At 51.0% G+C, this 11,799-nt stretch overlaps 2 protein-coding genes across 2 annotated transcripts; one reads left to right on the top strand and one right to left on the bottom strand.

Annotated features, from left to right (window-relative positions):
• Window positions 1-8,496: 8,496 nt before the first annotated feature.
• Window positions 8,497-9,730, bottom strand: LOC128731865 (surfeit locus protein 6 homolog). The gene is made up of 4 exons (XM_053825016.1): window positions 9,556-9,730; window positions 9,032-9,424; window positions 8,805-8,959; window positions 8,497-8,718 (listed from the first exon to the last, which is right to left on the bottom strand). The coding sequence occupies exons 1-4, from the start codon at window positions 9,656-9,658 to the stop codon at window positions 8,497-8,499; spliced, it is 873 nt and encodes a 290-aa protein (XP_053680991.1). The 5' UTR covers window positions 9,659-9,730.
• Window positions 9,731-10,123: 393 nt separating this feature from the next.
• On the top strand, window positions 10,124-11,776 carry LOC128722124 (26S proteasome regulatory subunit 6B). The gene is made up of 5 exons (XM_053815958.1): window positions 10,124-10,156; window positions 10,258-10,341; window positions 10,421-10,971; window positions 11,032-11,517; window positions 11,586-11,776. Exons 1-5 carry the CDS (start codon window positions 10,124-10,126, stop codon window positions 11,668-11,670), a joined length of 1,239 nt encoding a protein of 412 aa, XP_053671933.1. The 3' UTR covers window positions 11,671-11,776.
• Window positions 11,777-11,799: the final 23 nt, after the last annotated feature.

The following is an 11,799-nucleotide window of genomic DNA, read 5'->3' as shown; positions in this document are numbered from 1 at the left end:
CGGTCGATTGGGGAAGCCTTCGGACGGAAAGGGCTTCGGCGAATGGGACGTGTGGCGAAGGGGCTACTCCGTTGCCTGATACTCTGGGCTGCTCTGTCTCACTTTCTCTCGGTCCTGTTGCGGTCCTGTGAAGCCCTGCAATGGTCGGCTGGTTCGGTGGATCAGTCACTACCTGTTTGGCGTTCTGCTTGGTTAAATCCTTGCAACCACCGACAACTCCGCGTGCCCGTGGCTCAAATGTCGCTCGGTTCTCTGCTGCAGATACGTTCCATTGCGTTACCTACGGTGGAGAACGGGAACAGTCACGGTGGGGATATTAGAACGTTTAGCAAAATAGCACGATAATACATTTCTTTAACCCAAGTGCCATCAATCTACACTCTGTATAACGGGCTTTGAACAACTCAAGATCACCAATCACCATAGCCTACTATGGTAAGTTTATATCACCCTCAACGCCAAGGAATCTGCTACTGACAGCTCTCGTACAGGTGTACGAATTTCTCGACGCATTCACAATCCCTCAATCGGGTTTAAATGATGCTCCACTAGCGAACCCCTTAAGTTCTAATAGTACGGGCACATATTGTCCCCACATCCAGAAGGGTGGCACACGCGTGCTTGAGATTATATCACATTTATAGTGCTCTCTCTCTCTCTCTCCCGCGTCATCACTTTTATGGCAATTGCGACCGATTGCGCGGGGTAGAACCATCCCTGGCCTGCCCAAAACCCGGGGATCGCATATTGACACACCGCACCGCAAATAGATAGCGGGCCTCAGGTTTTTTTTTGTTGTCCCTTATCGCACCCCGATTGCGCTTCCTTTTCGAACTTCCTCCGAAACGCAAAACAAAACACCTCATCCCTCTCGGCGGCAGGCAGCATTCCCGGGGCCCTGCTCGGTGCTCGGTTATCTTATCGGAGCGAGCCGTAAGGTGCGAGCACTCAAGTATGGATGGGGGTTGAAGCGAAAACAAAAAAAAAGTCCATACAAGCCACCCTTAAAAAAGCACTGGGGGTTGCATTTCCAAACGGGGTGCTTCAGGTATGCGGCGCGGCAACGATGTTCTGATTTACTGGCTTTAAATGGTCTTTGACCGGTCGAGGCACTTTCCCGGCTAGCAGGACGATCACCGGAGGGGTGGAATCCGAAGAAGAACGATGGGAGAAAGCGAGAGAAGCAGTGAAGGAATACCAAACGACCATCGAAGAGCATTTAAAGCACGATGGCGGGACTCAAGTGGGCCGTTTCGGGGGTGATTTATATGGCACGCGTTCGCGTTGATTTGCGTCAGCTAGATGTGCCCTTCCGGGCCGGGGATTTCATGGGTCCCTTTCACCTGCACGACGACGATGTGGGGGGGGGGGGGGAGAAACCATCGGGTGGTAGCCGTTCCACCCCCTCTTCAGGATCAAGATGGTGCGACGAACGAACACGGGGCAGGTGCCAACGATGCGGACGATGACGTCCCGACGGTGAAATGGGGCCACAAGAAACAAGACAACCAACGTCAGGATCTAGCAACACACACACACGCACGCATGCACGCACACACACACACACACATACGGTCAAGGTAACAGGAGTGATACACGGCGACAGATCGAATATCGATTACGGTTGGAATGTGATACCGGTGGCGCTATTTGCACGTTGGTCGCCATCGTGCTTGACGTTTTTCCTCAAACTACGAGCCCTCTGGCCCACCCCACTACACCACCCACCATCGTGGTGGTTTTTTTTTGTGTTGGCAACCAATTAGGAAGCGGACGGCAATAATGAAAACATCATCTGCGCGCGACAGCTTAGCGTGTGTGGATGTGTGTAGAAGGCGGGTGGAGTGGAAATCGACCGACGGGGTTGGGGACGTCAAACAAAGCGGTGCCAAAAATAACCTCCCCCCTCCTTCCCGCCCACCCTCCACACACACAACACGGGGTTTTCCCTTCCCTTACATGGTCACTTTTCCGACGAATTGAAGGCACCGTTTGCGCGCGCTTAAATTGATCGCCCGCGCTCAGGTGAAAAAGAAAAAGGCTTTCCCAAAACACCCCAAAAGCCCCACGGGATAGACAACCGCCACCGCGGGGAATTGTCGCGATCGATCACACGCGTCGGCACGCAACCACGCACGCAAGTACGCACGCAAAACACGCCGGGTAGCACGTCGCGTCTAATTGCTCACGCAACCGGCTTCTGTGACCGCGGTTGCGACCGGCTGGCTGCCTGCTAACTACCCCTTCACGGGGGTTGTTTGCCGGTCAGGCGTCACTCTCCTGCACCGTGGCACCACTCTCATCTCGCTCTCCCGTTCGTGTGTGTACGCGCGCTCTCTCTCTCTCTCTCTCTCTCTCGCTCTCTCTGCGTTGTGAATCGCGCTTACGTACGGGGCTCCCGTCGTCGCAATTGTATACACACACGCACATTGTGCATGGGGTGGCGTGGTGGAAATTGCTGGGAAGGAGGGGGGGGTGGGGGTTGTTTGCTCCCCATTCACCGTCTCGCTCTTTCACACCCCTTCCGTAGACCGGGAAGGGGATACCCCACACATTTGTGCACTCTTCGAATGCGCGCACCGACGATATGGTAACGCGGACTCGCGGCCCCGATTGACGTAGGTAAACGATTTTAGCGGTCGAGGCACTGCGTCACTGCGTTCCCCTGTCTCCGCGCTACTTGACATTGCCCCCCCTTCCCCCACCAACCCTCTTCACTCCATTCAGTATCCCCACGTCACTGCCACAGCCTCGGACGGTCATCTCCCCTCGTCAGTCGATATGCCACGCGAAACTAAACAAACCAAAAACCGGGAGCGAGAAAAAATAAAGCGGACGGGCCTTTCGGACGCGGGGAGCAGGACACGCACATACACGGCATGCACACACATGCGTACAACACCGTTGGCGCACGTAAACAAAGCGCGATGCGGGATCAAATGACCAAACCATGGCGTGCTAGAGTTAGGGGTGAGATCGTCAGGTCGGTGGAGTGAGTCAGGCAGCATGGAGCGCATGGTTCCATCGAGTGAAAGAGAGACAGAGAGAGAGAGAGAGAAACCGAATTAAATAAGAGGAAAAATTGAAACGCTGCACGGAAGAAGAAAACCTCCACAGATCATCGAATGCGGTCGCGGATACGTAAAGCGACCTCCAGCCTCCAGTTTTCGAACAAACGGTGCCTCTACTTTGCTCAATCCCTCCATCGGCCCTTCCGTTTCACGGTCTGCAATGGCGACGCCATCTTCGATCATGCCGGCGAGCACGTGCTCAGGTCGGCTCCGGTCCGGTGCGCGGTCAAGATTGCGCTCAAATCATTGCAGCGTTACGCCGGTTGCCTTCTTGGCTTGCTTGGATCCAAAACGAAGCAATCAATACGCTGCGGCCGGCGCAATTGCAATCGCCATTTGTCGCCATTTTTTTTGTTACAATTTTTATTTCCCTTTTTTTTTGCTTTACAAAACATTCAGCCCACGGTATCAGATTGACCGCGCGCAGGGACATGCCAGCGTGCATGATGTGTGTCTGCGCGCGTGTGTATGTGTGCACCAGGACAGGGTTCGTGCTCACAAGAAGAAGTCAGCGCGCACAAAAAAAATGGCATGTGCAAACACACGCTGAGATTCGCGGTTTGACGCGCGTTCATGTCCGTGTTTATGGATCACGGTGCGAACATGTGCCCTTGCCGGTAGGGACGCTTCCTGGGTGGCCTGAAAGGGGCACAGAAAGGGATGGCTTTCCTTTTGTTTCATCGTGGTTACGTTTGCCGTGGTGCTGTCGCCTTCCCACACGCGAAGACGATCCGGATTGGGGATGAAAGTTTTTGCAGGCGTTACGCGGGAAAGATCGTGGAAAGTCTTGTGGTGATGCACGGGACACAATCACACGCCACCACCGGGTGGTGTGGCACCGACGTTCCCAACGTTATATAACACGGGCTCCGGCATTCCGGAGGCTCCACTTTCGAGTGGATTGAATTCCGAAGCCTCGTGGTTCATCAAATGTTCGCCCATCCGGTGAGGTTTAACGTAACAACGTTACCAAAGCCACTACACACACTGTGCGGGAGAGTTGGGGACGGGCGGAAGGTGTGGAGAAGGGGCAAAGAAAAATAACCCACCCCCACACTGACACTCGCCCCCGACCGAATTTTCAGCCCTCCCCCTTAGCCGTAACAGCGAAGTGCGTAAAACTTGTTGAAGACAGAACGGTACACTTGTGAATCATCGCAAGAATGTTTTGATGGTGGCGGGAGCGACGCAAGCAGAATTGTAAATGGTACGTGCGTGTATGTGTGTGTGTGTTTTCTTTTTTCGCTCCGCTTCCACTTTCACGCGCCACCAGGCACCTCCATCGGGGTGGGAAATTGAACCCAAAATTTGCCTTCCCCTCATAGAGCTGCCAGCAAAACCCGCCGGGTGGGAAATGAGACATGAAATTTCCAGCCCGCTCTATCATAGCAGGCTAAGAACTTATGCGAAAAAGAAAGCATGCACACACATTCACCCACAAACATCACCAGCATTGGAAAGAGCACACGAGAACGGGAGATAGACGCTAATGGAGAGCGTAAGCGTTTTTTTTGCCTTTTTCAGTATGCCCATCACGTTTTCCCTACACTTTTTCCACCCACTCGAATGCCTCTCTCTCTCTTTTTCTCTCATTCTCTCCCTCACTCCCTGGCGTGCCTGCTCTCTTGTGCATTTCACGATAGCAACATATTATTTTTCTGTTGCTGTTGAGCTATTTTTTTTGCCATTTTTTGGAGTTGCTTAATTTCCCTTCAATTCGCTAACGAGGTCGAATGAGGTGCTGGAAAAATGCAAGCCCAACCGTGAGTCACAGAACGGAGACAACTGCGGGAAAAGCGGGGATTGTGTGAATATGTGTGTGTGTGCGCGCGTGGAAATGGAACGGAGAATGGAGATGTACACGAGCCAACAACCGAAAATCGAGATCAAGCACAAAATGTGAACGAGACATGCCGTGAAACCGGGGGATGGGAGGGGGGGAGGACCACCAGAACCGAGCGAATTAGTGCGCGCGGTCAAAGGGGCACAGGAGCGGGCGAGTGAGTTTCGGAAAAAATGGATAGGAAAATCGATTGCGAATCGACGGGACAGGGCGCGCTGTTCTGTCACGGTCCGTGGTGAAACAAGCGAGAGAAAAATAAAACCTGGAACACGAAAACCGGGTCGACAAAGCCGACCTGCGAATGGGACGCGATTGGAAAATCATCAGTCCTGTGTTGGGGGGGAGGAAGAAGGGTGGAATGAAGCGACAGCCCCGATTTAGGCAGACATTTTTACGTCATGGCCAAACTTAACCACCATTACCAGAAATGCCCTCACCACTGTTCGCCGAAATTGGGCTAGCATCCGTTTTTTTTTCTTCTTCTCTCTTTGTTGTTCGCTACACTTAGCACTGGATAAATCACGCAATAATTTCACCACCCACTTGCCGACGCGCCTGCCGTCACACCACAATGCACACACATACACACGCACGACGGTGGAAATAAGGGACGAAGGCTGGTTTATTGTCACTACCGTCCCCGGAAGAAAAGAAAAACCTTCTGCTCAGGCCGGCTTACAGTCGGCTCGTCAACTAAAAGGACGACTTTGATGTGTTCATTTGCACCGAACCGCAAGAACTCCGTTCGCTTTCTTGGGAGCGCATTTTCTCGTCCCAAGCCCGATGGCTGCGAGCCTACGACCCAAGGATTCACACGCAGTTAAACAAAACGAATGCTACAAACGAACGCGTGAAACGAGTACGCGCGGGTTGGGCTTGGAAAGGACGAAAGAAGAAGAAGAAGAAGAAGAAGAAGGAAAAATGGCTCCACAGACAATATTCAAGCGCATTCCGAAAATCCCAGGCCAGAGCAAGCGAAAAACGTCTCGAGGTCTGTGGGCACTCGTTTTGCTCCCTCTAGCCAACCGTTTCCTCTCTTTCCCGTGCACACATACACTCGCACACAAACTCACTCACTGGCTCGTTGTGTTGCACTAGTCTGGCTCCTTTCTGCACTCCGAAGAAGCCCGGTCCCGGTCCAAGGTCTTAGGCGTCCTTAATGCCCAGCGCCTTGCAGACGAATGCTGGGCAAGCTGCGGAGGTCCTAGCGTAGTCCTAGGCGCGTTTGCGAGGCTGATCCACGTGAGCCGGCCCTGTGCTTGCAACGAAGTTCCCTAAGTGGGCTCCGACGACTGAATCTGCACTGAAGAGGCTGGGCAGAAGGTTGGCTCGAAGGCTCGAAAGTGCCCACCGACCTGCGCCAACGGGGAGGTGGGTGGTTGGGGATGAAGTGCTGAAGATTCTTTCACGGCACTCCCCGGAGCGGACCGACTCGCCAACCGTCTGTAGTCGCAGCGGCAGACAACAACACTGGCTGCGAGTACGCCCGCACGATGTTGGGTTTGAATTTACTATACGCCAGGAGGTGGCAATCTAATCGAGAGCGAGAGAGACCTGTCTGTCAGAGAGAGAGAGAGGGAGAGAGTGAGAGAGAAAACGAAGGAGAGAATGTAAGCCCCATTCAGGCAGGGAAGATGGTTGCTTTTTCTCAATTCATGCCCACCGTGGAATATGGATGCCATTTTTGTTTTATTTTTCCAAGCCTACTGTTGCTACGAACGCATCCTTCTCCGTGGATTGACACATTCCGTCACATGTTTCCACCAATGGTCTTGAAAGCGACGTGCGCCTAATGTCGACCTCCATTTGTCGTGATTTACTAGCGAAAACCCCGCGCTAACAAAGGTAGCGTACAGCTTGCGATGAACAATCATTTACGCACCCCGTGCCTTTGTTCTAGGCGCTTTTCAATCACGCTGTCGTCTGGCCGCTCACGCTATCTGTTGGCATTTGCTCATGCTCTTAAATAGCCCCAAACTGAACCGAACCACAACTCGAACGGCCAACACCGATCGCTCACTCGCTCCCAACCCATGGACACAAACAACGGACACATACACAGACGAACGCGCGCAATGTGCGCCATTTATCTCGTTCTCCTGCATTATGTCGATCCGTGTTCGTTACTTACTGCCAGCTTTCTCCGCTCCGGTTCTCCCCTCTCGCTCACGGGCAACCTGCCTGACACGATGGAGGCGCATGGTACCGCGCTCCATACTAGGCGCCTCCCTTGGCACGGTTCCCTCCTCTCGTTACACGGCACGGAAGTAACGGCGACCCACTCGCGCGCACCAGAGAGAGAGAGAGAAAGAGAGCGAGAGCAACCCCGTAACATCGCAATGACGTCAGAGCAGCCGGGAACGGTGGCCGGGAATGTGGCCCGAATTACTCCGTGCCAGTGATTACGGCCAACAGTGTACACACATCAAAGCACAGGTCCGTGTTCCGTGTTCCCGGCCCTACCGCTAGCCGCCGGGACGCCCAATCGGGATTTGCAGCATGCGCACTGGCGGGCCCGTTGCCTTTGCTTGGAGCTGGCCCATCCCCTTCACGAACGCTTGGCACGCCGGCTGAGGTTGACGTAAACGCGCCAATGTCGGCCATCGTAACCAGCAGGAGAAGGACAAAGGAGAAGCTTCGTGCCGTTCGGCATCGACAGTCGCTCGATCTCGCACCGGCAGGGAGACAAAGTCGTGTGTGTCCCATGTGCGGCGACGGTGACAGTTGCGACTCGGGAGTGTAAACATGATAACGCGCAGCGGGCCCTTTCCAATGCCAATGCCCACTAACGGCGCACTCAAGCGCGGCGGGACTGAGGCGCCATCAAGGGCCATTTCAAGGGTCGCATCCTGAGGCGCCCGGTGGGCTGAACGGCCGAATGCAAATGGCACTTGGCGCGAGGTTTGTTTTTACCGCCACCCTGCAACATGCCGTCGGCCACCATCTTTCGCCCATGCTCCAGCCGGAGAGGAGAGCGTGGTGTGTGAGTGTGCGTGTGCCTGCGTCAGAGCATGCTGTTGTCCTAACGAGTAAAAATAGACATCCTGAAACTAGCTCATCCTATTTAAATATAAATAAGACAAACGGCTAACAAAAAAAAGGTCAACACACCACTCCTGATACATGGAGTCCGTGATCGGGCGAAGGGTACGATGCCCCGTTCGGTGTCTCGAGCGTAATGAGAGTGCTCGGGACGATGGAGTACGCAGGACAACGAGTCCTGAATCATTTACGCGACCCGTGGCCCCCTTCTTGGGTGGTTCTGCAGTGTTCTTTAGAGCACGATGTTTTTTTACGTATGCCGACAAGCGTGACGTGTGTTTGAAGCGACACGAAACGAGAAAAAATGGCACGTCGTTGAACAAATATTTTTAGAGTTCATTCAACTGGCGCACGATGGAAAACGGAAGCGAAGTTTGTAATAACACATAGAAGGGTTGTCGTTGGAGGAATGCACAAACCCGTAAGGATTTGGTCTATCGGTACAGGTGCTCATTAGGGCCAGTAGAGTGACAATTTTGATTTTTTTTTGTTGAAACACTTGAGCAACGCATTTCCTTGTCAAATGTAGGACGTGTATTTCTAGAATCCCGGTATAATACGGCCCTTCTTTGCCATAGTTTTAAGCTTTTTGTTCTTCTTCTTCTGCGACCGCTCTTTAATATTGGCAGTTCGTTCCTTCTGCCGTTGTTTCTGCTGGTGTTCAATCTTTTGTGCTCGTTCCTTCCATTGTTCCTTCGACTTTTTAACCTGTTTCTTCCTCTGGATCAGTTTTTTTGTGAGTAGTTCTGCATCATCTCGTACCTTGGTGTGGGAAGGAAAAGGGACGCAAGGAAATTACAATTAGTCGCCATTAGTTAGGTGGCCTTATACGCATATCGATATCGTACCTTCTGTCCCGCGGTTTTGGCCATCGCTTTCTCCCACGCCTGTTTCAGCTTTACTTCGGCGTACTTCTCCAGCTCACCAGATTGCTTCAGCTCCGACAGTTGCTTTTTGTTGTCGGTTACTTTTTTCAATAGCTTTTTCGTGTCCGTATCGATACCTAAAATTGAACAAAACAAAGCCCATTATTGCCGATTTGGTCAACCAAGCTCAGTGTAATCAAGCCACATACCTTTCTTAGGTTTATCGTGCTCATCAAGTTGGAATTTAGAGAATACCATCTTGCCATCGATGTTGAACATCTGGCCAGTCTTCTTCTCGTTCTTAACCTCCAGCGGTTTATGCTCGATCAGTTTGCTCCTTTGCTGTTCCTGCTTCACAGTCATTAGGTTAATTTGCTTGAGCTTTTTCTTTAGCATCTTTTCCTTTTTCAACTTTTTGCGTTCTGATTTGTTGCTGTCTGTTCCTTGTTTGTTCTTTCTTCCTAAGTGCTTCCCAATGATCTTATTTTTTTTAACGTCCTGTCGGTTAGACAATTCCTCGTCTGAATCCTCCGGTTTATTGTTGATAAGTTTTTTCGGTTTTCCTTCAGTTTCCAATAGATATTCAGATTCATCGATGTCCTCTAGAAAGTGAAAATCAAAACATGATTTCACAAAACAAATGATTGAAAGAAAGCCACATCTACCCGCCTGTATCTGTTTGTTTGGGATACGTAGAACACGCGGAAACGTGTCTAGGTACACCGATCATTACCATGCTTTGATTCCGGAACATTGAAAAGCTCAATGTAAAACTCCAATTCATCATTTATCGCCTGTAAATGTGACCGCAACTCGGAGGAAGCCTTTCTACCCATGGTTTCAGGATTTATTAATAACGTAACACAAGATTAACTACAAAAATGCAAACAACGTTCTCGCACGAGTTTATTTTCCCGGCCGATACATGACGTATAAAGGTTAGGCTATGCAGAGTGATGTGACAGCAGCTAGCAGTCACAACAATTCATGCGGTTTAAATCGACATAGTCGACATCAAAAAGAAAGTTGATTTTAGTACAGTAACTACAAATTAATACCAGCTGTCCTGTTAATATGATAAACTATAAAACAAATATTTTTCTTTAAAAGAATTTCACGCTATTGCCTACAGTTTCGTTAAGATAGTTATCGATCAATTATTCGAGATCTAAGAACCTTGGAAACAAGCAACCAAACAGCTGTCAAAATCATTTGTGGACGCTTGAATTGTCAAAAATCATCCGAGTCATTGCATTGCTTGTTTCCGTTGTTCCTTTAATAATCAACAAAAAACTGCAAAAATGATCGACACTGAGCTGGTAATTCCCGATAAGGTAAGTTCTATAGCAGCTGCATTTGCCCGCTTGGTCGCTGCACTTCAAAATTTTGCTGTTGTCATTGAGATTATCTCTTCGCTTGTGTGCTACGTTAACAGGACGAATCAGACACCAGAACCATGAAAGACGCTGTAAATTCGCTGGATGAGCCTCTCGAGGAAGATCTTTACATTAAGTATAAGGTAAGTTGTGCATTGAAAAAGAATTGATTACACATGAATTACTATATCTTGCTTCGGGTCGTTCTCCGGGATTATACAGAAGCTGCAAAAGATGCTGGAGTTCTTAGAGGTGCAGGAGGAATACATAAAGGATGAGCAGCGAAACTTAAAGAAGGAATATCTACACGCGCAGGAAGAAGTCAAACGCATACAGTCGGTACCGCTGGTGATCGGCCAGTTCCTGGAAGCGGTCGACCAGAACACCGGAATTGTTGGTTCGACGACGGGTTCCAACTATTATGTGCGCATTTTGTCCACCATTGATCGGGAACTGCTAAAGCCCTCGGCCAGCGTAGCCCTGCACAAGCATAGCAATGCATTGGTCGATGTACTGCCACCGGAGGCGGATAGCTCGATTTCCATGCTCCAAGCAGACGAGAAGCCGGACGTTCAATACTCGGACATCGGCGGCATGGACATGCAGAAGCAAGAAATTCGTGAGGCCGTCGAGTTGCCACTTACGCATTTCGAGCTGTACAAGCAGATCGGTATCGATCCTCCACGCGGTGTACTGATGTATGGACCGCCTGGATGCGGAAAGACTATGCTGGCCAAGGCCGTCGCCCACCACACTACAGCAGCCTTCATTCGGTAAGTAATCCGTGCTCGAGCTCCATGGAGCAAAGTGCGTAATTCTTGGTTTCGTTGCAGCGTGGTTGGTTCTGAGTTTGTACAGAAGTACCTCGGCGAAGGCCCACGCATGGTGCGTGATGTGTTCCGTTTGGCAAAGGAAAATTCGCCCGCTATCATCTTCATTGACGAAATCGACGCCATTGCGACGAAGCGTTTTGATGCGCAAACTGGTGCCGATCGCGAGGTGCAGCGCATCCTGCTCGAGCTGCTCAACCAGATGGACGGGTTCGATCAGACGACGAACGTGAAAGTGATCATGGCCACCAACCGTGCCGATACGCTTGATCCAGCCCTATTGCGACCGGGTCGTCTCGATCGAAAGATCGAATTCCCGTTGCCAGATCGGCGACAGAAACGACTGATCTTCTCCACCATTACCGCCAAGATGAACCTCTCGGAGGACGTGGACCTGGAGGACTTTGTCGCACGACCGGACAAGATTTCCGGCGCTGACATCAACGCCATCTGCCAGGAGGCCGGTATGCACGCGGTGCGCGAAAATAGGTACGATCGCCGTCGAATTCGCATCACATTTGGATACGTACCAACACATTTCCTTTGCTCTTCCGTAGGTACATTGTCCTGGCTAAGGACTTCGAAAAAGGATACAAAAACAATATCAAGAAAGACGAAACGGAACACGAGTTCTATAAGTAAGCAAGTGAGGCACGCCGCGCCCTTTCTGTGGGTTCGGTGTTCGGTATTTGGCTAAACCTCACCCAATTCGTATAAGTGGCAACAAAATATAGCAGATTTTCCCACAATTTAACCAAGTGCATTTTATTG

This window comes from Anopheles nili, chromosome 2, assembly GCF_943737925.1.
Source record: "Anopheles nili chromosome 2, idAnoNiliSN_F5_01, whole genome shotgun sequence".
Taxonomy (NCBI): domain Eukaryota; kingdom Metazoa; phylum Arthropoda; class Insecta; order Diptera; family Culicidae; genus Anopheles; species Anopheles nili.
This window is presented reverse-complemented; position numbering and strand designations above follow the sequence as displayed.